Source organism: Neomonachus schauinslandi, chromosome 5 (assembly GCF_002201575.2).
Source record: "Neomonachus schauinslandi chromosome 5, ASM220157v2, whole genome shotgun sequence".
Classification (NCBI taxonomy): Eukaryota; Metazoa; Chordata; class Mammalia; order Carnivora; family Phocidae; genus Neomonachus; species Neomonachus schauinslandi.
Genome location: NC_058407.1, coordinates 98,523,170 through 98,548,354, shown reverse-complemented (window position 1 = coordinate 98,548,354; position 25,185 = coordinate 98,523,170). Strand labels below are relative to the sequence as shown.

The 25,185-nt window shown below is 47.1% G+C and overlaps 1 protein-coding gene across 1 annotated transcript; it reads right to left on the bottom strand.

Moving 5' to 3' along the window:
• Positions 1–13,015: 13,015 nt before the first annotated feature.
• FGF6 (fibroblast growth factor 6) lies at positions 13,016–24,238 on the bottom strand. The gene is made up of 3 exons (XM_021690739.1): positions 23,893–24,238; positions 22,813–22,916; positions 13,016–13,192 (listed from the first exon to the last, which is right to left on the bottom strand). The coding sequence occupies exons 1-3, from the start codon at positions 24,236–24,238 to the stop codon at positions 13,016–13,018; spliced, it is 627 nt and encodes a 208-aa protein (XP_021546414.1).
• Between the last annotated feature and the right edge of the window lie 947 nt (positions 24,239–25,185).

The following is a 25,185-nucleotide window of genomic DNA, read 5'->3' as shown; positions in this document are numbered from 1 at the left end:
CAGGTCACTGACTGCGACAGCCCTATGCTGGTAATACCATCAGAAGGGCACTGTTCATTCTTTGTAATTTGGGGGCTTTTCCTGCCCCCAATCACATCCTAGGGGTATAATGGCTTAGTGTGGGGTTTTGGACACAGTGTGAATTTTTATGGGCAACTGTGAGGACATCCCCACCCTGGTCCTTGCTGTAGGGTGCTCAAGCCTGCTAAAATCAGACCAGACAGAGTAGCTGCCCTGACAGACCTTACAAGGAAGCCACAAGGCCAGGGAGGCAAGGGGTAAATAGAGACAGTTCTCAATCTGCCCTAGTGACAGGACACCAGGAGATTCCAGGAGCTTTATCTTTACCTGCTCTTGTTAAATGAACCAGCACAGCAGCTCTTTAATCTGTCACACAAAGCAGCACATTTCATAGCAAATATTTTATAACACCATGTTTACTATCTTATTTAAAAAAATTGTTTTTTAGATTTTATTTATTTGTCAGAGAGAGAGAGAGAGAGAAAGCACAAGCAGGGGGAGTGGCAGGCAGGGGAGAAGCAGACTCCCCGCTGAGCAACTCACACCTTTGCTGGAGAGTTCGTTGTGTATGAACTGATGGGAAAACACTTTCTGCTTTATGTAAAACAGAGTTTGATTCCAGGCTCAGATTTATGAACAGGTGTTTCTCTTGTATGACATTTTACAGTTGAGCAGAGTGCGGGACAATTCTTTACAGTGGGGGACTGTCCCCCACAAATGCCGGGAGCATCCCCAATCATTGGGACAACAAAACACCCTCCCAGGTTGTCCAGGTGCTCCCATTGGTAACCACTGATATAACAGGTCTGGCACTTAACAGGAGTATTTCCTCCCTCCCATCCTTCCTTTCCTGCCCTTGCCTGCCTTTGTCTCTCCATATGATCCTAAGAAGCAGGAGCAAGGACACGGGAGAGGAGAACCAGACCTATCTTGCGTGTGGAATGGCTAAAGAAGAATAGATGAAGCAACCGCAGGGGACCCCGGGGCGTAGGTCTCAAAGATCTCACAAAGAACCTGTAATCAGCAGGGTAAGAACTAGCCCATCGTCCTTCTGTAGTGATTTACACTTCATGAAACTCCCTCCAGCACATCACCTCATGTGAATCTACACGGACTTCACAGTAAGCAGAGCATGGTTATTGATGACATTTAAGGGATGAAGAAACCGAGGCACAGAACACTTAAGTGACCCAGGTCCCCAAGGTTCTTCTCCATTTTAGCGCCGTGTGTGTTTCCTTGCCAGCCCCCCTCCCCACGATGTGTAACATTGCTGTGCTGACTTAGCAGACGATCTAGACTCCCCTGAAATGAAAGCTCCCAATAGATAGGAGCCCACCGTCTCCAGTTTGCTGATCTTCACAAGTACCAGCATGGTTATTTAAAGTGAGTAGGTTTTAAATAAGTATTTGTTTAATAAATGAACTAGTAACTTCCTTGCTTCCAATCTTTTATCCTTGTCCCAGAAGTCTCCTCTTAAAATAGGATCTCATCACACCACTTCCCTTGTAAAAACCTGCAGCGGTACAACCACTGTCTACAAGATAATTTTGAGCTCCTTGGCTTGGCAATCAAGATCTGGTTCCAACTTACATTCCCCTCCACACCCTTCCATGCCACCCACACTCCAAAGCACCCTAACTACTTGCCTCTAACAGCTAACATTTACTGAACCCTGACATAGGCTAAGCACTGTACAAAGTGTTATATGTACATGATTCTATTTAATTTTGACAAGGACTGTATGAGATAGGCACTGTTATTGTCCCCATCGCCATAGAGGAGGAAACTGAGACTTCAATAACTCACCTAAGATCGTGCAGCTCTTGAGTGGCACATCCAAGATCTGACCCCAGCCCCCATCTGCCTCCCAACTCCATATTCTAACCCCACACTAAGCTGAACTTAGCTTGTGTTTTATATCTTGACAGGGGCCTGTGCCCAGGCTCTTCTTAGCCTAGAATATCCCTTCTTTTTCTCCATGTGCCTTTCATCCATGCAGCCCCAGCCCCAGTGGCCCCTCCTCCACACGTCTTCCCATGCTGGTCCACTCTGGTGAGTCACTTCTGCCTCCGCGACTTCACCTAAGTATTCTGACTTAGAACAGCATTAACTGGGCAGGTCATTGTCCTCCACTAAGGACTATGAGCTCTTTCTAGGCAAAACTATGATCCATTCATTTCTAAAATTAGCATCCAAGTCTCATCTCACAACTGGCACTCAGTGGATCTTTCTTAAACATCGAAGGGATGATATCTAGAGATGAAATAATCATTATTAAGAAAGCAACCACAAGGGGGCAGTACCAAAGGGTCTAATAATGGTTGCCTTGACTTCCTTCTGGGAGACAGGTGTTCTGCGTAAGAGACCCCGAGAGACAAAGGAACCAAAGTGTACGATAATTGAAATGTGCTTAGCCAAAAAAGTAAACAACAATGTGAACTGTGGGAGGAAAACCAGAAAAAGAAGAAATTTTTGGAAGTTTTAACTTTCCAACTTTTTCAACAATTTGGAAAACATAAAGAAATGGCTTTTTCTGCTGAATATTTTTTGTTCTTCTTTATAAAATAATTATATCTTTAGTTTCCCAAAGTTTTATTAACATGTCAAGAAACACATAACACATTCTATAAAGGGAAACATACATTTAGATCGGTAAGGAGGTAAAACATAATTAGTGTTATTTCCTATTTTCTCCTCCAAATTTTGCTACCTCTCTCCCTCCACCCTCCTAATTGTTGTCTATGGATTTAAAATATTTTTAATCAAGAGTTATGGGTTACTTATTTTTAAATTTACTTATAATTGTTGTTTTGCTGGTTGTTCCCAATTACAAATGAATAGAAGACCGTAAAAACTTTGAGATGTGTTATTTTCCTGCTGGAGATCAGAAGGAACCCACAGCTGACCCTGGAGAAGGATGAGGCAGAGTTGGATGAAGAAGAATGGAGAAGGGCCAAAGAATATTGGGGGGGCCATAGGCTCAAGAATTCGTGGGATTCATCCATATCAAGGGTCAGAAAATAAGGTTTTGAGAAGTGGATTTTTAGGAGGAGACTTTTTAGAGGACTCTTTGGGAGGGCCTGGATTGCCTTAGCCAGTTGGTGAGATCCCACAGAAGGCTGGACATGTGTCCCCAAGGTTGAGGGACACAATGGATGCTGTATGATTCTGCCTGGAAAATCTCCAAGGCAGGAGAAAGGAGGGTTCAGTGTTGCTCTTGTGGTAAGGGTGAAGGGCAGGTCGCTTCTGCTCTGGAGTTTATAGGGGCCAGGATTGTCTCTGTTTCTGTATTTCCCAAGGACTGGGTGTGGGTCACATATGGGAGAGGGGATGACTCAGAGCTTGTTTAATACAGCCTCCTAGATAGGTAATGGATTATGGCAGAAAGATGCTGCAGGTGGATTGCTTGCCTTCTAAGGGGATGAAAAGGAAGTAGGCAAATTCCCCATTCCTCCCCGCAAAAGATGAACTCCCTGGGTCATGAATGTTATAGGCAAGAATTTTCCAGAGATGGATGATCCCTGAAAAATCTAAAGCAGCCCCTAATGAGAGAAAGAGATAGGTATTGAGAGTGAATGATCTTGAGAAAGAGTTTGAGAGAGAGAGAGAGAGAGAGAGAGAGAGAGAGAGAGATTTAGGTATTTACCAGGCCCAGAGAACACAAAGCCAATTTATAATAGGGCCACTCAGGTGAGAATGTTGCTGCTCATCTTGCCGTTCCTCCTCCTGGCCTCCCTTCTGCATGCCAAAAAGGTCATTAACAATGCTAGCAAGTCTCTGAGGAGGTGCCTAAGGAAGTGAGAAGAAACTGGCCACGACCATACCTTCTTGCATACCTGCAGCAGCCCCAGCTGGGGCTGGGGGAAGAAGTCTTACCTTTGAATGAAGACCAAAGTGCAGATTATTCTGGTGTTATAATTTCTGAATTGTGGCTCTGTTTTGCAACTTAAATGAAAAAGAAAACTTGAAAAAAAAAGTTGCTTTTGCAACTTGAAATGCCTATGGCTTTGTATTAGCCCCAAGTGGTCAGAAAAGCCTTGCGAGTACCTGAGTTTTCTCCAAGGTTGCTATCTCCATGGAGCAAACTTAAAGGGTCAGAGAGAGACAGAAATAAAATTGTTTGCAGCAGCATCCCATAATGTGTGTGTCCCACATACTACATTTGTTTACATACGAAAGGCTGAAGGGGAATACAACAAAATCTTAACAGCAGTGGTCTTTGGGGAGTGAGATTATGAGTGATGAAGTAATTTTTTAATTTCCTGAGTTTTCTACATTTTTTTTTTTACCATGAATGTGGTTTTAATTGTATAACCTTGAGGAAATGAAAATCAGCTGTTATCTTTGAAAAAAATGAAGAAATTAGGATCACATACATAAAAACAATTTATGGCTAAAGTTCTGAAGAAAAGTTCTGCTTGGCTGTCATGAGGCTGGGGCCTGGAGGTAGAGCCCTGGTCCAGGTGTGAGAGGATGCAGGACAATGGTGAGAAAGAAGAGTAAGGGCCTGTTGAGTTTCTTCCCCTTGATCCTAGTGACCTGCCCCTCACGCCACTCTGCTGACACAGAAATGCAAACTGGTCCCTAAGTGTAAGATTTCTCAGTGTCTATCTGCCAACCCTACTCTCTGGACAAGTCGTGATAACCCACTGCCCTGATCACATTCTCCTTCTCCTTCTCCTCCTCCTCCTTCTAAAGATTTTATTTATTTGAGAGGGAGAGAGAGAGAGAACACATGTGCCAGGGGAGGGGACAGATGGAGAAGGAGAGAATCTCAAGCAGACTCCACGCTGAGCATGGAGTCCGACATGGGGCTCAATCCCATGACCCTGTGATCACGACCTGAACCAAAATCAAGAGTCAGACACTTAACTGACTGAGCCACCTGGATGCTCCCCTGATCACATTCTTACAAGGACTTCCGAGAGATTGGGTCTTGGTGTAAGGGTTGATAATGGCATCCGAAGCTTCTCTTCCAGGCTTTCCTTCCTAACCTGGGTCTTTGATGAGGGTTAATTTAAGAATATCAGGACAAATGAGAGGTGTGCTACACTTCGGAGCAGGTTTCTCAACCTCAGCACTATTGATATTTGGGACTGGATCATTCTTTGTGTTAGGAGGCTGTCCTGTATATTGCCCGATGTTCAGCAGCATCCCTGGCCACTACCCATGAAATGTCAGTAGTTCTACACACTCTGTACCCCCCGTTGTGACAATCAAAACTGTCCCCTCATATTGTCAAGCGTCCCCTACATGTCCCCCCTACGTATCAAAATTATCCCCAGTTATGAACCATTACCTTAGAGGTAACTGCCTAGCTCACCTACTCAAAAGAATAGGGCCCCCACAAGAAAGCTACTTGTGATTATAACAGACCCCCTGGGAGTCTGGTAAATGGACTGACAATTTCCTTCCTGGAATGTTGTTAGAATGACATCATGTCTGAGGCCAGACTTCCCCAGATGGCAGTGGGGCACTGTTATAGGCTGCATACCCCCAAAATTCATGTGTGGGAGCCCTAATCCCTAATGTGAGTGTAATTGGAGATAGAGCCTTTTAGGGAGGTGATTCGAGTTAAATGAGGTCATAAGGGCAGACCAGAATCCTATAGGAGTGGTGTCCTTATAAAGAGAGGAAGAGACACCAGAGAGCTCTCTCTCTCCATGTCCACACACACAGGAAAGGCCACATGAGGACACAAAAAGAAGGTGGCTGTCTACAGGCTAGAAGAAGAGGCCTCAGCAGAACTGACCTTGCTGATCCTTAATCTTGGACTTCTAGACTCCAGAATGGTGAGAAGGTAAGTATCTGTTGTTTAATACCCCAGTCTGTGGTATCTGTGAAGGCAGCCTGAACTGACTGAGATAGGCACTCTGTGCACCTCTCCAAGAGGGAAAACACCCGTGTGGTCCCCTGCAACCACAAGTAGCCTTGTCTCATGGTGGCAACATATACTGGCCTGTTAGATGGAGAGTGGTCCACCAAACCAGATGGGAGGGCTCTAGTGCTCCTTATAGAAATAAGTAATGATTAATCACTGATATTTATAATAAACAGTACAACTGGCCAGTCAAGTGACTCTTCAGCTTTCCAAAGGGCCACCGTGAATAGGCTCTCTTCTCCCTCTCAGGGCAACCTTAGAAAGAATGCTCAAGGAGTGGAATATTTTGGTTGGCTGATTTTTTTAAACCGAACTTTAAACTCTTTCAGAGGAGTGCCCACAGTTTTATGTTGAAATCTTTTTAAAATATGCATTTATTTCTTAATAAATACATTTGTCAACTGAGGATTTTGCAGATCTAGAAGTTTTCACTCTGAGCATCATTTCCTGTTGTATGAAACAGGAGGAGAATATGGTATAGAAGTTTTGACTGGGCGTGGAAAATTCCAGAGTACTCCCGGAATATTGTTTTCACAACAAAAGTTCAATAGTCGGTATTAGCTTTTCTTGGCATTTTTGGCACTCTCTCTTAAAACCTGAGGAAAGGAGAGGAAACAGCCATCCTGGTCAAGCATTATTTGTAAAATGAGGTTGTAACGTCCCTTTGCCTATGTTCAGAACCATTGCCCTGGACCTCAAGGCCTTGATGATGGACACAGATACCAGCAGAGGAACTTCTTGGCTGGTCCATCTAGGAATGAGAGTGCTCATCAAACAGACAATATTAAATCTCTTGAGATTCACCTCAGAAAATGGTGGAGGTTGGTTCCCATGTTTTAGAAGAATGAGGTTCAGCCTATGAAGAGTTCCCTGGGGTTAGGACTGCTGTGTGAAATGACCAGCCTTCTTTTCATCTGCTGTCACCACTCTATTCTGTCACCATGTCCTCATCCTGGAGCACTCCAACAGCCTCCAGCCATCCTCCCTGCAGAGGGTTTGCCTCCTCCACGCCACTCTACACATGACAGTTGCAACCATCTTTCTAACCCCTTTCTGGTCCTGTTACTTCTTAAAATCAGCAAAGGCAGACCTCACCTTTTTTTAAATGAAAATTCAAGCTCCTTAGTGAAAGAAGCCAAATACAAGAAACCACATATTGTGTGATTTCTTTACATGAAATACCCAGAAAAGGCAAAACTATGGAGACAGAAAGTAGATTAATGGTTGCCTGCAGTGGAAATGGTGAAGTGGAGATTAAGAGTAAATGTGCACAGAGAATCTAATTGGAGTAATGAAAATGTTCTAAAGCTGATGTATGGTGATGGTTGCACAACTTGGTAACTTAAAAACCATTGAATTGTACATTTGAAAAGGGTGAATTATATACAAAAAATTAAAAAATATTCAAGCACCTTATTATACTTGCCAGGTGCTCCATGATACAGTTCCTAATGAATGTCCTGGATTGAGCCCCATCTCACTCCCTCCCTCTGTCTTTATACCTGACACACTGGCCCTGGTTCAGGTCCTCCAAGGTGTCTTGTTCTTCCTCTGGGCTCCCACCTGCACCTCCAAACACCTGCTGTGCCCTCCCTCCCCTCCACCCACCCCAAATCTGGCTGATACCCCTCAAAGCTCACCTTTCTCTGGGATGGATGCCCTTGTCCACCCAGATGAGCTCAGGACCCTGTTCTGTGCCCCCATAGTACACCTGGACTTTGTCTCTCATGCCACTCATCACATTTTGCTGTGATTATTTCTTTAATGTCTGTCTTCCTTGCCAGTATATAAGCCCACATATAATTTGTCTCAGTGATATTCCAAGGCACATAGTAGGACTTTAGAAATATTAATTGTGTGGATAAATATAAGAATGATGCGCAGAGGCCACAGGACCAGGCAGCTCTTCCAAGAGTACATGGATTTATTCAGAACCCAGCATTGCTCAAATGAAGGCACATTTTAGTCTCTTCCAGAGACTACATGAGGAATAGAAGAGGGATATGGGAGGGAGTGGCATGATGAGGAACATGGTCAGGAGATTACAGGTGTGATGATGGGGGTGGTGCAGGAAGGGGTACCTGGAACATGAGAGAATAAGCTTGGGAGTCATGGGTTCTCGTCTGGCTTTGTGATCCTGGATGAGAAACTTAAGCTCCTGGTCTTTTTCTTTTAACCTATGAAAAGGTTTTTTATAATTTATACAGTCTCTCTTAACTCAAATATTCTATAATTCCAGTCATTCTACTAGACTAGGGCTTCTCAATGTCAGAATCACCTGGGGTGTGTGTTACAAAGGTAGACTCCCAAGCCCCATCCAGGCCTCTGGCTCAGTATCTCTGCAAGTGTGGCTAGGGAATCTACCTTTTAACATATTCTTGGGTGATTTTTTTTTTTTTAATGCAAGTTTGTGAGAGTTTTTTTTTTAAATGCAAGTTTGTAAAATGCAAGTTTAACGCAAGTTGTGTGCGTCTATCTCATTCACTCACATATCCCAAAACTCCACCTAATGCAGCACAGAGATAGGGTGCTCAATAACTATTTCTTGATGGGTGAATAAGTGAATAAGTAAATGGTATAGTCACGGAAATGTGGATATCTTGCTTTAACTAAGGCAGAAGAAGAAGAGGGCTGCTGCCTCACTATGGTCTATGGCGCTTCCTTCCTCTTTGGGGCTGAATTCTCCATTTATAAAATATGGTGGTTGGACGAAGTGACTCACATGATTTCTCCCTGCCTTAATAATCCACAGCACCATGAATCTATAATATGGACAGCACCATGAATCAATGCTTTCTGTTTCCCTTCGCCTTCCTCCTTGACATATGAGAAAGAATCAAGGTGAAAATCAGCCACAACCCAGAGATTCGTTGTGAGTTTTAATAGGAGGGGTGGAGTCAAACAGTTTAGAGGAACGTATAAAAAGACCTTTTACTTTTTGCTGGAACATGATATGGTTTGTGCATAGCACATACATATTAAAAAATAGAAGCATCACATTTTACAAGCACATGACTGAACAAATTCTGAGTTTTTCTACTCACTTGACCCAAACTTCAGGACAGCTCTGCACTGGGACCCAGCCTGAGGTACTTACTGATTTATAGAAAGGGGAAACCACATGAGGACACAGCTGTCTGAGTGCTGGAATTTTGGTAGTTCAATGAGGTATACAAACATGGTTCTGTGTTGGCTTTTGGCATGATGGACTAGATTCAGGATCTGTTTTGGGCATAATCACTCCCTCCTCCCATTCTGGGAAGAGGAAACATGAACTCAGGTATAAGCACAGAATGGAGTATTTCTATCTACTCTTCTGGCTTTGTTGCAAACATTCTGGGAGGTAGCAGAATGAGTAGACATTCTAGGCCTAGTGGAGGGGTGGGAGGCAGATTTGAGAGACCCACTTCCTAGACGCGAAAGTGGCAAGGGACAGAGAGTCCTTCCTCAGTGACATCTGACCCAGAGCCTTTGGGGACAGAAAGTTATAGGAGCTTTCTAGCTTCTTTCCACATGAAAAGCAGCAGAAGTGGATAGACAGGAGAGAAAATATCCCCATGTCTTAGGGGCCAGCAACCACTTTTGGCAGATATGTTTGCACCAGTGGCCGTGGCACATAATGGGAAAGGGCAGTAAACCTACAATGCTGGGAGGAAGGAGAACTACAGCTTGTGGACTTTTATACACCTTTCTCTCTTAGGATTCTACAGAATGATAACTTGGAGGCTCTGACGTCTAGGACAAGAAAGGGGTCCAGCGCCATCACGAGAAGAATTCCAAGCTTCCCAGCATAGGACTAGATCAGGAGAGAATTTCGGCCTGGGTCACTGGCCTGGGAAGATCCTATATGTCTAAAAAAGGAGAGAGGTTTGTAGCCTGGATCAGAAGACAGGAGAAAATACTCTCTTTCCTGAGCCATAGAATGGCCCTGGCCAGGGGCTTGGAGTGCGTGCCCTGGACGTGTTGTGGGACATGGCAGCAGAGGGGGAAGGCTATGAAAGATAATGGTAAGGTATTAATTACAACATTATACTCTGCCTTCCAAAGGAGGTTCAATAGTGCAGGCAAGTGGGAAAGGAAGGAGTGTTAGAAGGCAGCAAATGATGGAGTGAACACAATCAAAAGCTTCAATGGGGGCAGTTGGGGTTTTCTGGTTTCCTCTGAGGTCCACCCATTGTCCTTAGGAGAGTGCAGGTTCTACAGGGGGCCTGGAGGTCCCCTGTGGTTTCTGAGCTCACCTCTCCCCAGCTGAGAAGTTCATCTCCAAGGATGTGCTCATATGTTGCTCTCATTTTTATCGTTTGCTCTTGAAGAAGGAATAAGGCAGCATCTGGGTTCTTGGAGCCCCAAGTTTACATGGCTCCAGAGAAGGTTCAGGATAGGAGAGAAGCCAATGACTACAAAAATCTATAAACCAGGGTCGCAGCTCAGGATCTGCAGGAGAGAGGACCCAAGCTGTTCGTAGTACATGGCAGCAGGAAGTTGAGGATTGTTCTTTCCCCTGCCTATGCAATGTCTGCTGCAGCCTCAACAGGGCTGAAAGCTCAGTCCAGAACTCAGTAGACATGGTGATCAGACAGGAGACAACTCTGAACGCCTGTGCACAGACACAGTAGCAGCAGAAGTAGCTGATCGTCTTCTGTTCCTGCCCCTTAACCCACTTCTGTGGTTGGAGAGTGACTTGTCATAAGCCTAAGCCACTTATAGGTCAAAGAGAAAGCTCTTGGGAGAGAACTCCTCTGGATAGGAAGCATTTTAAAGAGTCAACAATGCATCACCACATCCAGTAATATATTCAGAATGTTCAACAACTGGTACAGCATAGGTCCTGGTACCAGTTAGAAAAGATGCCCTGCTGCTAGGAACTGATTCCTGTCATAGGCAATGGGTGTACTGGTGCCTTGGCGTAGTGACTGCATAGCAAGCCTGCCTGGTCCTAGGCACGTCATAGCTTCTCCTTCTCACTCTTAGCATGAGATATGGAAGTGGACATTTGGGGGGACCCCTTGTCAGTGTTAGAGCACTTTTATGAGCCTCCAGAGAGATGCAAGAAAGGTCTAGCAGTCTGAGGCCTTGAGACTCTCTTTAGAAATGTGTCCCCTCTCATGCCAAGTTGGCTCAGATTGAGGAAGAAAGGAACTAATGCTTTGGGACCTAAAACTTTCCTCCCTACCAGATCACTGTCCGTCCATCCTCCCAGCCTTTCTGCACTCCTGGCACCTTCCATTGGGTACGGATACGTGCCTCAGGTTCTGAGTGCATCAGTTTCTGATGTACCCTGTCAAAGAGACCAGTAACAAATTACTCTGGACAAGATAATCAGCCTTGTCCTCTGCCTCCAAGCAGACCTGTACTTCAAATATTCCAAATGGTCAAGATGGACCAATTTTCTCCCCCTTCCACTTGACCCAAGACCCCAGCTCCTTCCAGTTTCTTCCAAGGCTTGGTCATGTCCACTCTTGCTCCTGAGTTCTTACTGTCTGCCCAATCTTTGCTCACGTTGGTGTGGACTTCCCTCCTCATCCAGCACATGTCCTCCCTGTTGTGTGCCCGACAGAGAGGTAGCCAGTATGATGCCTCTGTTGGGTAGCCAACTTCCATGTGCAGCTCACAGTAGCTCAGCTCAGATCTATCTATAGATGGCTGCATCTGCAAATAGAGAGGTATGTCGAAGATGAAGGAAGGTATTTGCAGCAGATGAGGGGTTGTCTTGCAGGCATGGGCCCCTGAGAGTAGCAGAGGGTGTCAGGTCATTTTGTAACTTGATGGTTCACGTATGCCGAAAATATTTGCCCTCTGATATGGCTCTCTCTGGTTTCAGATTTAGGAACATTCCAATGGTTCAGGAATCTGAAGGCTCCAAGCAGACAACATTTATAGTCACTTGGGGGAACCTCTGCTTTAAATACTCTCAAAGGACAGGAGGCAAGAAGGCATTGTACAGCAGGGAGCTGTTTCAGCTTGGCTGCTTGATTTCACAGGATTATCACTCTTCTCTTACTGTAGGGGGGCCAGAGGGGGCAAAGTCTGGAGGTCATGGTGCCCATTCTACTGCATCCAGGCACCAGTGTGTATGTGAGATGAGGATGACCAAGAAGGAAGTGAGAGTATCAGATGAGGACTTGGGTGAGTTTCCCGGACGTAGCTGGAGAGGAATTATTATCTGCAGTCCAAAGCCTCTCTACTTCCTTCAGCCCTATTTTGCACCCCCTCACCCCTTGCCAAAGAGGTTGCCATTATTAGGATCCTTGTCATCTGAGGTTAAAATAAGACCCAGTTCAAAGTGAGGAAAAGTTATGGGCAGGGAGCCTGGCCCGGCTTGTTCTTGGAGTCGCACACAGCACTGAACCCTCCAGGCCGAATGGCACTCCATAGAACATCCAGTCCCTTCGGCTGCTTCCAGCAGGCCTTCCCCAACTGCCCGAGACACAGCTGTACCCCATTTCTTCAAGAAGAGGATCCCTTCTCCCCCAACTCCCCTGACAGGGCAGCCCAATGTCCCCGGAGCCCCCATAGGCAGGAAGTTTGGAGCCTGCGCACTTTCTTTCTGGTTTGCAGATAAACCCTACTGCCTCCCACCCTGCCCTCTATGCTTAGAAGACAGCTGCTCCCACTGCCTGTGCAAGCCATGCGTGCACTCAAGTCGCCTCTGAACGGAAGGATGATTGGAAAGAGGCAGAATGGGAGTACACATCAATCCTGCTGGTCTGACAAATGATACTCTTGCAGGCAGATTCCTGCTGCAGTGATACCGGAGAAAGAAACCTGATGCTCTGCAATGCCTTCACTCAGACCACCTACACAAGGATGTATAGGTATACATCAGCACACACACATACCGCCACCCTGACCTTTTCCTGTGCACATGGTCATATGCCACATGTACCTTCTTTCCTCAGTTGAGGTCAGAGCATGTATCCATTGCCATTCTCGGATGTTGGTTGCAACCCCTCTCTTGGGTTAGTTACATACCATAGGGTCTGGTGTGCCTTCTCCCCAAGCACAGGAGAAGCCTGACTCAGGAGTCATGGGGGGCAAGGGGAATTGTTCATTTGTGCAAAATTCCAATACAGAAGATGTTGCTTTCAATCTGCAAGCCTCCTTTCAGGGTCCTTATATCCTGGGAAGGAAGTGAGTGACAGTCATGATTGGGGACACCTTGCTGCCCCGCTTTACCCGTCCGTATTTGCTCAGTGCGATGTAGGTCCCTCGGTACAGGTCTGACTCATAGGCATTGTAATTGTTGGGCAGAAGGGTTTCTCTGAACTTGCATTCCTCCTGGAAGCTGGGCTGTCAAAGAAATGGACAAACAACAGAGGCTCAATTATAAATGAGGTGTAGCAGGCCCCCTACTGGGTGCACCTCACCTCCCCTCTGTAAGACAACCAGCAGGGAATTTGAGCCATTCTAGGTGAACCGAGTCATGGAAGGTCAGAAAAGAAGAGACTTCTGAGCTCTGTTGGACCCTTCTCACGTTCCCTCCTTTAGGATGAAATCAAGGTTCAGGGACATGGATAGATGGTCTGTGTCACATGGCGTGGGTCTCCTGACTTTCAGTTCAGGGCGCTCTCCACTAAGCACCTAGCTGATAATTTATTCCCTTCAGAAAAGGATACAATAGGCTGTTTTCTCAAGTCCACTGTGAGAGGTGGTCTAGTGGAGCAGGATTGGGAGCCCGGCTCCACTTAGTGGCTTCTCTGCGTCCTAGTTGTGTGACCTTGGGCAGGCTCCTCCCTTTCAGTCTTTGTTCCCTTTCATGCAAGCTGTGTGCTGGGGGTGCAGATGAGGAGCAGTTAGCAGAAGGTTGGAGACAGATGACTCTCTAAGTCCTTTCCAATGCTGTCTGTTGACTATGTTAACCCTTTCTTCTTTTCATGGGTGTCCCCTCACTCTGTCTTTCCCAGTTTATGCTCTAGGTTTTCTACCCCTTAAAGAGGTTTATTCTTGGTTTTGACTTTGAGCTCAGAAGATGCCCGGTGCCTCCTAGACATTCACAGCTCTCCAGGGAAGTTCAGGAACAGAGATGGTGAGGAGCAGCCATTTTTATGGGGAAGAGAACCTGGTTCCCTCTGTGGCAGGTGGTGCCGTGGAGTCTGGGGCCAGTGATAAATCAGCCCCTTCAGTGCTAATTTGGTAGAGAAGCGCGTGTGGACCATCTGTTCAGAAAATGAATACTGAACTTCCTGTCACACATCAACAAGTTCATTCCCGCTACCTCACCCATGTCCTCCTTTATTCCTAGAAAAGAGGGTCCTTCCTCCCCAGGCTTTTGGGGCCACTGCTGAGGGAGGCTGGGGAGGTTTCTGTGCTTTGGACAGGGAGCAGCTCTGTGGGGTCTAGAGGAAGAGAGAGCAAGGTGAGAGCCAGGATATCTGGGATCCAGGATCAAAAGAAATACAGAATGAAACAAAAAGAGAGAGGTGGGATGTAATTTCTGACTCCTTCCTGCTGACTGAGGCCATTGGCTATAAAAAGCCCACTCAATGGCTGGCTGGCTGTGCCAGAGGTGTCGTCTGACCTTCTCTGAAGGAATCGTACTATGAGCACCCTGGGCTGGCCGGACGTGGGGGATGGACCAGAGCCTCTTCCTGTTAGGAATGGAGGGTGATGAACTAGCTCACTGGGCTCCCAGACTCCCACAGCATGTACAAGAGTGTGTGATCCCCAGGGACACCTTCTTCTTTCCCAATAGACTCCAAGTTGCCCAAGACAAGGGTTGTGTCTTGTCAGGTACGTGATGCTGAATGGTTGATGACTTAACAGGAACAACAGCAAGACAGGTGGATAGCCCTCCTCCCCCCTTAACTTGCCCTTTCGATGCAGCCTGAGAGTGAGCAAGGGGCAGTGCAGTGTAAAGAGGGAACAGCACACTCTCTTCTTACCCTTTATCCCTTCCTCCTTTCCCCACTCAGCCCTACACCCCCATTTATTTTTTATAAGACACTTGCACAAGTGTTAATTTACCTGAGATGAATGTGAAAGCTTTAGCCAGCCACACCAGCTGGCTTCTAGCGCCACACTAGGGAGCTTGCATTTTCACAAGCTAGCATTTTTATGAATGCTCAGTATTTGTGGAAGGAATATCCCAAAGGTAGAGAGAATAAACTAATCAAAGTAGGTACAGAGCATATGTGTGCACTAGCTTTGAGGTTACATCGATGATGATTCACCTCTTACTTAGCTCTGTGAACTTGGGCAAGTGATTTAACCTTCCCTCCTTTGATTTAACCTCAGTTCTCTCATCTGTAAAGTGGGGGGCAGTAAGAATAACTATGTCATAGAATTGGAGTGAGCAGTAATTGAAATAACATACAGAAAATCGTTGGTATAACATCTGGCACATAGTAAAATAAAAAATATTGTCAATACTATAATTTTCTATCATTAACTACTTTACATTAAAAGCCCTGAGAGACTGTCTTACCCTGGATCGCCATTCCTGCAAAACCTGCTGTGGACGTGTTCGCTTTTAAGCTCTGCAATTATTGACTGAATGACTCAGAGACCTTGAACTTGTATGAGAAGAGCACAGAACTAGGATACAGAGAGGCTGATGCTCTGGCACTGCTCTTTGGGGTCTCTCTGGACCATGGTTTCTTCACGTGTGCATGGGGTGAAGAGTCAGCCACGGGAGCTAAGATTGTCAGTGAGCAAAGCTCTGGAGCAACAACACTAGGGGAAAGCACACTCAGGATTGATTGTAAATTTAACTGAGAAATAAAACTAGACCGATTAAAAGTCTGGTGCAAGGGCACCTGGGTGGCTCAGTCGGTTAAGCGTTGGACTGTCGATTTTGGCTCAGGTCATGATCTCAGGGTCCTGGGATTGAGCCCCACGTGGGGCTCCACGCTGAGCATGGAGCCCGCTTGGGGTTCTCTCTCTCTCCTTCCCTCTGCCACCGACCCTCTACCCACGCACACATGTGCATCATGTGTTCTCTCTCTCTTTCTTAGGAAAAAAAAAAATATCTGGTGCAGATCGATGAACAAAATACAGAGTCCAGAAGTAGATCCAAATATATGTCAATATAAAATAAAAATGGATCTGAAATTAACATAAAATAAAAGTAGCATTTCAAATCACTAGAGAAAACATGATGTTGGAACAACTGGATAATATCTAATAATAATAATGAGTAATAGAGTTTGATTTCTTATTTCATTCCTTACATTACAATAAATTCTACAAGTAGTAAAGATTTAAATGTGAAAAAGAGAGTCTTAAAAGTCCAGAAAAAAAATTGTTTAAATAATCTTGAGTTGGGAAGATCTTTTTGAGCAGGACACAAAAAACTAGACACCATAAAAAAAGCAAAACCAATAAATTTGACTTCTGCCTGGAAAAAAAATTGCCTTAAAACAAAAATATAAATAGCAAACTCAGTTAAAAATAGTTACATAAATAAAAAAAAAATAATTGCAATGTTGGGGCACCTGGGTGGTTCAGACAGTTGAGTGTCCAGGTCTAGCTCAGGTCTTGATCTCAGGGTCATGAGTTCAAGCCCCATGTTGGGCTCCATGCTGGGTGTGAGCTTACTTAAAAAAATAATAGTAATAAAAACAATAAAATAAAAAAATAGTTGCAATGTATATGTGTCAGAGAGCACATTTTGTTATTATATTCAGAACCCTTAACTGAGAAATGGACAGTGTTTATGAACAGACCGTTCACAGAAAAGGAAATACAATTAACATTTGAACATGAGAAAATGTACCTAAAAAGAGAAATCTAAGTCATAATGGTGAGATAACATTTTTAATTGTTTGATTAAAAGAAGTCAGATGTTTGATAATTTTTTTTTTTAAGAGAGAGAGAGAACATGTGAGCAGGGGGGGGAGGGGCAGAGAGAGAGAGAATATCAAGCAGGCTGTGTGCTAAGCTTGGAGCCTAATTCAGGGCTCCATCTCACGACCCTGAGTCCATGACCCAAGCCAAAATCAAGAGCCCCAGTGTTTAACCAACTGAGCCGCCCAGGCGCCCATTGATGATATTCTTTCTTTGGTGAGGGCATGAAGACTAGGAATTCTCATTTAACATCTGTGAGTGTATATATTGTTATAAGCTCTATACAGAGCAATTTGACAATATCTACTAGAATAAAAAAGGACTAATAATTCTGTTTCTAGGAATTTATCTTACTGGCACACTCCCACACATGTACAAGAGTTACTCACCGCAACATTATCTTTAATAGTAAAAGACTAAAAACAATGAATTGTCTATTAGGAGGGAAGCAGTTAATTCAGTTCCAACAGATTCACACAATTGAATAAGTCACGAACAAATACGGAACCTCCATGTGCACGGACTTGAAATGGTTTCAAAGACATATTGGTAAGTGAAGAGGCAAGCTTCAAAACGGTGTGTAGTGTGCTCTTATTTGTGTGACTTTATAAGATAACAGTGAGGGCACAATCACAGGGACACAGGTTCTTCCTGGAGCAACACACACGGACCAGTACTATCTTTCTCTGGGGAGGCAGATACTAGCAGCTTCAAGACGACAGTGAGAAGGGGACTAAATTTCCATGGCATATTCTTTTGCACCTTTCTCCCCACCCCTTATACTGTGTTCACATATTACCTAATCATGTAAGCAGATTATTTAAAGCAGGAAAGGAGTTCAGGATACAAGATGGGCCAGGAAATGGAGCAAGGAAACATTTATATCAGAAACTGGTGGTCCCCCCTTGTCCCGTCCAGCCCCTACCACCCACTGTTTTCCCCTCTGGTCTAACTTATACATCCCTGGAGAGTAACCTGCCATCAGTTTCCAGAAGAATTCACTTCTGATCTGGACAGTGCTTACGGGACAGGTTTCGAGCGTGGTTTGCAAACTTGAGAGAGGAAATCAAACCCTGATGCCAGTGTGCGGGGGAGAGGGAGGAGAGGAAGGGAAGGGAGACGGACTGAGTGGTTCAGGCAAGAACTCAGGGCATCTGCCCATATCCTCCATTCTAGAATGTGTCCAGTTTAAGAATCCAGCATTTCCTAGTGTCTGGGGCTCCTGAAACATTGTTTAAATTTGCGCAGTGGTGGTTGTACGCACTGTGCTTTGTTCTCTGCTCATCCCATTTTGATTATTCCAATTCCCTCTCTTCTAAAAAATGTTTTCCTACTTTCCTTTCTTTCCATTTGTTTCTTTTTCTCTACCCTTGCTCATATTCCCGGCCTTCACCAGAACTGTGTACAAATCTAAAGTGAAACAGGACAAGTGGATGAAGTTTGCTTTCAGAGCCCCCTCTTTCCCTTGCCCGTCCCTTTCTGCAGGCCTCCGCCTCGTCCTTAGGGTTCAGGTGGCCGGAGGCCAAGACTGTTTCCCTGAACTCTTTGAAGCAGCCAATGCTTCAGGCCAATGGGATTTTCCCGCTGCCCAGACTGATGCCCAACCTGGTATCCAGACCAAGCCCCTTAAACTATGTCTCCCGCATCCTGAGCCCAGTTCTCATGGCCCCGGAGTGCTGGCTGCTTGGATCTGGTGAGAAAAGCACTCGTGCCAAGTGAACGCTGTGTTAATAAAAGCAGCTACCATATATTATTACTTGAACAAATGAAAATAATTCCACCAGATCACATTTCCTGGGCCGGCCGGGCCTCAGGCCCCAGCGTGACAACGTCTTAAATTCCATGTAGGTCTAATCAGACTTATGTGGAACCAAACTCCAAAACAATCAGCTATTACCATGGAGAAGGGCATTTTGGAAAGGGGGTTTTGCAGAGGGCTGGTTCAGCGTGTCACCTCTGACGGAAATGCCCCTTATAGCCTGGGGTGGATGAGACATCCATCCTCTTGTCTTCAGGCAGAGCTAAGTCACCCGGACTGCTGGGGGTGGATGCTTGTCTTTAAAGTTCTTCCTCCCAGGGCTGCCCTTGGCCACCTGCCCCTATTACTCCTGGTTGTGAGTGTGCACAGGAAGGGCGGGGGGAGGAGGTATTTAAGGAGGTGGGACATGAGAAAAAAAAGCGGGGGGGCTCTTTTTCCTAAGACCCTTCCTTATGCAGCCCCGGACTACTTCTTTTTCTGTCCTTAGCTGAAGTGGAGAAATAACAACTTCCAGCTCTGAAGAGGTCTGTCTATTGCAACTCCCTTTCCTAACACACAATTGCATTGTCAATTTAGAGTGTTTGAAAAGGTTTTCAGCAGGCATATCATTCTTCTCATTCGGGTGTAGCTCTTTGTAGCAGGCAGGCAGTGAGTTGGGGAGAGTTGTCTGCAGGACTCTCCGTTCCACCCCCCACCCCCCACCCCCCGACCCCCGTCCTTCCCCTCGGAGCTAACATGTCTCCTCAGGAATCTGTTCTCTGAGCTTTGCTGCTGAGTGAGGGCATGGCTTGGTCCTCCCCTCTCCCAAAGTAATGCCCGAGAGAATATTCAAAGGCCTTGATGGATGGAGCAAATACTGTGTTTTGCACCTTGTCATACTACTATTGATGAAAAGGATGTAGACACAGTTACTATGAGTAAAACTAAAATCACCTCAAAGCATAACTCAATTCCTACTAGCTTGTCAGTATACATTTTTCTCGGCCAAAGGATTCTCATAGAACATTGTCAGGTGGAGATCCTTGATTTTTTTCAATTTTACTATTAAAACGATGAAGGAGATTGGAATTCACTGATTTCTGCCTCTGGCTACACCCAGGAAGCAGAGGTCCAGGCCCAGAGAAGGTCAGTGATTTTGCCCCAGATGAGAGAGTAGCGGAGGGTAGGTGGGGCAGAGGCTAGAACTCGGGTCCCAGTCTACAGCCCAGGTGCTCCCCCTGTGGGCTTTCTGTGTATTACCTGCAGAACCCTGAGGCAGGTCTGCACACAGCTGTGATTGTGCTAACTTAAAGACCCCATGTCCCGTCTGTAAAGGGAGGATAAAGATCACACGCACCTCCCAGGGATGCTGGGGGTAATGCTTTGAAAGCACTCCACAGGGTGCCTGACAAACAGTAGGTGCTCAATATGGGGTGGCTATTTATATTGTCTAAGCCGGGGAGGGGCATCCTGCCATGAGGCTCTGCACCCCTCTTTCCTGGAGGTGAGACATGTAGGAGGCCACTTTTCCTGGGTGGCTTTTCTGGGTTCTTATTATCTGACCATGAGCCGTCCCCTGTCCCCAGCCCCAGCATGGGTCCCCTCCCCCTCCATGAGAAATTTCATTTAGCTCCAGGCTGTAGCAGCTGAGCCGAGGGAGATGAGGCAGCTCTAGGGGCTTAAGGGAAATAGTGTGAATGAAATCATCACCCAGCGGGAGTCTTCCTGGCTCCGGGGATCAGTTGGCAATTGTTTTTTTTGACTGTGATAACAGGCCCCTGAGGGGCAGCAGGAGGGGGTAGAGGTGGTTCAGCAGAATCTGGTGCACAGCCACACAAAGCATCAGTGTCCAAGCCTGGGGCACAGTTCAGCCAGCCACCCTCCTCCAGCCCCGCTCTCGGTACCCTGGCCCTGGGCTCCAAGGAGGACAAACTCCCATCTCAGACAAGGTGCTCCTGGACATAATGCTTCTAGTGTATGGAAAGGGAGGGTGGAGTGTGCGTAGTGAACAGGTCTTTCCTCAGGACAGATCCCCCACTTCCCCTGGACTTGTTCATTTAGTGAACCCTCCCTCTCATGGGCCCACTTGACCTCTTTTGAAGTAATGGGCCCTGGGGGCGGGACCAGGGGTGTCTCCTACATCAAGAGTCAGCCCACGCTTCAGGGGTGGCTCCTTCCCTTTCGCTACTCAATGCTTTACCCCTTTGCAGTGCTTTCTAAATGTTTTCTTTCCTTTCCTTTTCTCTTTTTTTCAATGCGGGGCTTGAACCCACGACCCTGAGATCAAGACCTGAGCTGAGATCGAGAGTTGGACACTTAACGGACTAAGCCACCCAGGCTCCCCTGCAGTGCTTTCTCTGATGGTGATTAAAGCTCTGAGTTTGGAATCTCATATAAGTTCTCTTACCAGGGCCACACATTTCAAGTGGGAAGTGGATCAATGTTCCTGTATTTATGCCCTTTCCCTGCCTCAGAGTTGAACATCCTTCTGGGTAAGGAGAAAGCAATACTATAGAAGGGTTTCTGTCATCTAGGCTTCCTTCCCAGAGCTCTACCTGCTAAGTGGTCCCTTGCAGACAGAGTCACAGCCAACAATCCCTGTTCCTGGCTCTCCAGTCAGTGGGGTCCCAGGTACTGTGCAGGCTGGTCAGAAGGGGCTTTTTGGGATGACTGACTCCACAGGAAGGAGCCCTGCTGCACCCAAACCTACACTGGTCCCAGGTGGCCTCCCCTCTTCTCCATCACCTTTGTGCAGACTGGTGTCTGAGAAAAAGGGTGTCCAGGAATTCCAAGCCTCATGCTGGATTTCAACTGCCCAACCCTCCCAAGGCCATGTAGCCTGGTGGTCTCCGCGCCTGCCTGTGCCTCAGAAACACCAGAGAAGATTCAAAAACAAAAAACAAACCGAGTTTTAGGCCCGCATCCCAGCCCTGCTGAATAAGCATCTCTGATGCAGGTCCCTGAAATCTTTACTTTGAACAGGTTACCAAGATGCCGTGGATGCAGAAGATCCTCTTACATGCCTCACCTCTAGGAAAGAGGGGTGCAGAACCTCATGGCAGGGTGCCTCGCCTCCTTAGCTAATATAATAGCCAACTCATACTGAGCACCTAGTGTTTGTCGGGCACCCTGCGGAGTGCTTTCCAAGCATTACCCGCCCCCCCCGCAACCCCTGGGAGGTGCATGTGATCCTCATCCTCCCTTTACAGAGAGGACAACGGGGTTTCCAAGTTCTCATATCCAGTCAGGGCTGTGTGTGGACCTGCCTCTGGGCTCCGCAGGTTTACAGACTTTGCAAACTTTACTGTATGCTTGGTGTACAGACTGGGGCCCGAGTTCTGGCTCCTGGCACCACCTACCCTCCAGCTATTCCTCTTACTTCAGACGCCCACTTTTAATCCATGCCTTGTCTCCATGCAAACCAACCCAGACTTAGTGGCAGCACTAAAGGTTATGGGGGAAAAGGCCACCTGAGCACCCCTTTGGGATAACCTCCCCGGAGCCCGGCCCCATCCCAGATCTCTCTGCTTACTTCCTGATGCTCACTCTGTCTCCAAGGAGAGGTAGAACAGCACTCCACGCCCTTCCCAAAATAACTCTAGTACTCCTTGACAATTGCTCAGAGATCTACCTTTTTAGCCTTCTTATTTCTCTCAAAAGAACTCCCAGTTTCTTCAACTTCATAGGGCTGTTTTCCCAGCCCATATTTTGGAATAAGCTGAGTCATAGGAGGAGAGCCCCAAGACAGAGAGGGTCAAAGAGAGCAGAGATTTTGGTAAATATGCTTAGAAGTTGGCTAGGTTAACCAAAGGGCTCGTATTCACCCTCCCAGGGGTGATCTGTGAGGGGGAGGGCACTCGAGGTGGGGTGTCAGCCCAGAGGGTGGATTAGGAGGATGCTTCTCCAGCCTCTGGGATCAGGGGTCAGAGGACTCAAAACCTTAATGTCAAATTCCAACACCCTGTTGGAGGTATGCTGCACTCTAGGCGGTACCTCTCGGGGTGGGGGAGGGTCATAGGGAACAGCACCGCAAGCTGAAAGACAGGCTTGCTTTTCTGGGCCTCTCCAGTTCAGGGGATCAAACCCGACCATAAGCCTGGATGACAACTTTATGCCAGGGTCCAGGTCTCCTGCAGAACCAGTAGCCTCCTGAGCTATGATTCCTATTTAATTACAAAGGACGGAAGGGTCAGGAAAAACATGGTCCAGAGCAGAAGCAAATTAACTGTGAAGCAAGCAAAGCGTGAACTTCCAGGCCTGTTCCTGGCATGGGCACTTCCTGCTCTAGACAGATATGCACTTCTCTACTCAAGCTTTTATAGTATTTTCAACTGTGTAAGCGGCAGCCCTCACACAGCCTGGAGCTCCCCCGGCCCAGCGGACTCACCGTTGTGTATAATCTCCCTTTACTGTTCATGGCAACGAAGAGGGCACTTTTCACTCCAAAGAGACTCACCACACCCCGCTCCACTGTGGAAATCTCCAGCAGGCCTGACAAAGAAATGGGGGGGGGCACGTTACCCAAGGCTTGTGCAGAGCAGAGTGGGACATCAATCTAGAGATGACGCCACAAGGGCATCTAAGCCCGTCCCTTGCTCCTAGAAAGCCAGACCCTTATCACCTCTATCCCTGATCTCACTTTGGACTCGGCCAGTCCTGCAACCATACTGTCAAAGATCCAGTTTTGCAAGGCGGCGGGGGGGGGGGTTCTGACAACAGAGCCAAAGCTTACAGCATAGCTACAGATTAGCTTTCACTGACTTAACCACATGAGGTCTTTGCCTGGGGTAGAAAAATGAATGTTGATTAGTTTTTTAATAAAGTAGATACTCCACATGTTTCAACAAATCTCAGCTTATCTGAACTTGCAAACATTGCAGCCACACGGAAGCTGATGGCTTGCTTGGATCCTGCAGCCCCTGTCCCCTCTTGGATGGGGGAGTCTATCTATGCAGCAACCCATCAACTTGTAGGACAAGGAGCCTGGGGACAGAGAGGGCAGGTTGGAATAAAAAAGAAAGACGTGCTTCAACAGGAAATTTTGCAAATCACTTGCCTTTCCTTCTCAAAGAGGGAATCTAAGTAAAAATCAGCTTGGGTCTAATCTGGTCCTAGTCCCTTCACTTACTCTCACCACCCTTGCCTTATGGCTTCCCGGCTGATGGTTCCGGTGGTCTTAAATGGCCACAGACGTGCCTGTAATGCTGAAGTAATTAGTGCCACCTGGGCTCTGTGGGGTGATGGCAAAGGACACCAGAATGCTTGGACCTCAGCGTAGTACACCTGCAACTAGGCACGGTCCAAGTGAGTCTGGGGGAGGTGGCCATGCTTATGAGCATCCAAGTAGGGAATAACACTTCTCTCCCCTTTATAATAGGACCCCATGCACCAGAGCAAGTCCCCAACATCTTTTAGCCCTGCTTGAACCCAAGCCCTCAGCTTCCCAACTGCTGCAGCTGGCACTCACTGTAGGGGTTCTCCTCGTGGGTCCCGCTGATCCGGCCGTCGGGGGGCACCTGGAGGTGAAAGCCGATGCCCACGTTGCAGTAGAGCCTCCTCTGCCGCTTGATCCCCACCAAATAGCCACTCTCCCAATTCACCCCAGCAATCTCTCCAGCTAGCCCAGCTCGAGACCTTGACAGCAGGGTGCCCCAGCCCCTGGAGTCCAGCAGCGTGCTGTTGGCGCGGGTGCCTGCAGGTGAGGGCACCACCATGCCCACTAGGACGCCTAGGAAGACGAGAGCCCACAGCGTGCCCTGAAGACGTCCTGCTCCCCGGGACATAGTGATGAACAGCCTCTGTCCCAGGGCCATCCACCTTGCCTCTCAGGCACGTGGTCAGAATTAATGGCCCTAAAAATACCGCCCTTCTTGTTTTTCTCCCCTCAGCATGGCGGCAGGGGCTTATTTTTGGAAGGCAGATGAAGGCTGCTGACATGAAACCAAAGCCTGCTTTGGGCACTCGGGTTGGGAGCAGAGGGACCCAGGCTGAGCCGTGGCTGGTAGGGACCATGGCTTGGGGACGGTGTCTAGCTCGTCCGCTTGCTCCGTCTCGAGTTGATTATATTTGATTTGACCTATCTTTATAGTTCAGCAGCCTGGCCCTCCCCTCCACCCATCATCACCCTGACGTCAACTGGACCAGCTCACTTATCCAGGGCTGTAACATTAACCTGCTCCTGGGCCTGGCTGCCTCCCCAGACCCCCATCACCCTCCCCACCCCAGGGATTCTGGGACCCACTGTCATTCCAGCTATGAGGCAGGAATGAAGTGAGCAGGGAGCATCTCTGAGGGAGGGAGGATTTGGCTGGGGGCCCAGGGGAAGAGGGAGGCAAGAGGCCACCCAGAACCCAAACTGGGCAAAAGTTCTTGGCCTGGCAGTGCTGCTGGCTTCCTTATTTAGAGGGCAAAGGGTAAAGACAGGGATAGGGAAAGCTTGGTGGCAGGTGATGACTGTGGCCTTTAAGCTACCCTAGAGACTTTTTCATGGAAAGAGCTCATGGTAGCTCATGAGAAGGTAAGCTTGGGGGACACTGCAAGACTGAGCCCTTTTAACAGGAGAGAACAGAGATTTGGTGGTTGGGGGTGCGGAGGTGGTCCAAGGAGCTTTAGGATTGTCGAGGAAGAGAGGGCTAGGGTCAGACTTCTGCTTGCTGTTCTGGCCATGGCATTCACCAACCAATGAGGGGGGAGTCATGCTGGCCCTTGACATAGCCCACTGGCCATTTTCCTACTTGGGCTCATCCTTAGCATCTGACTG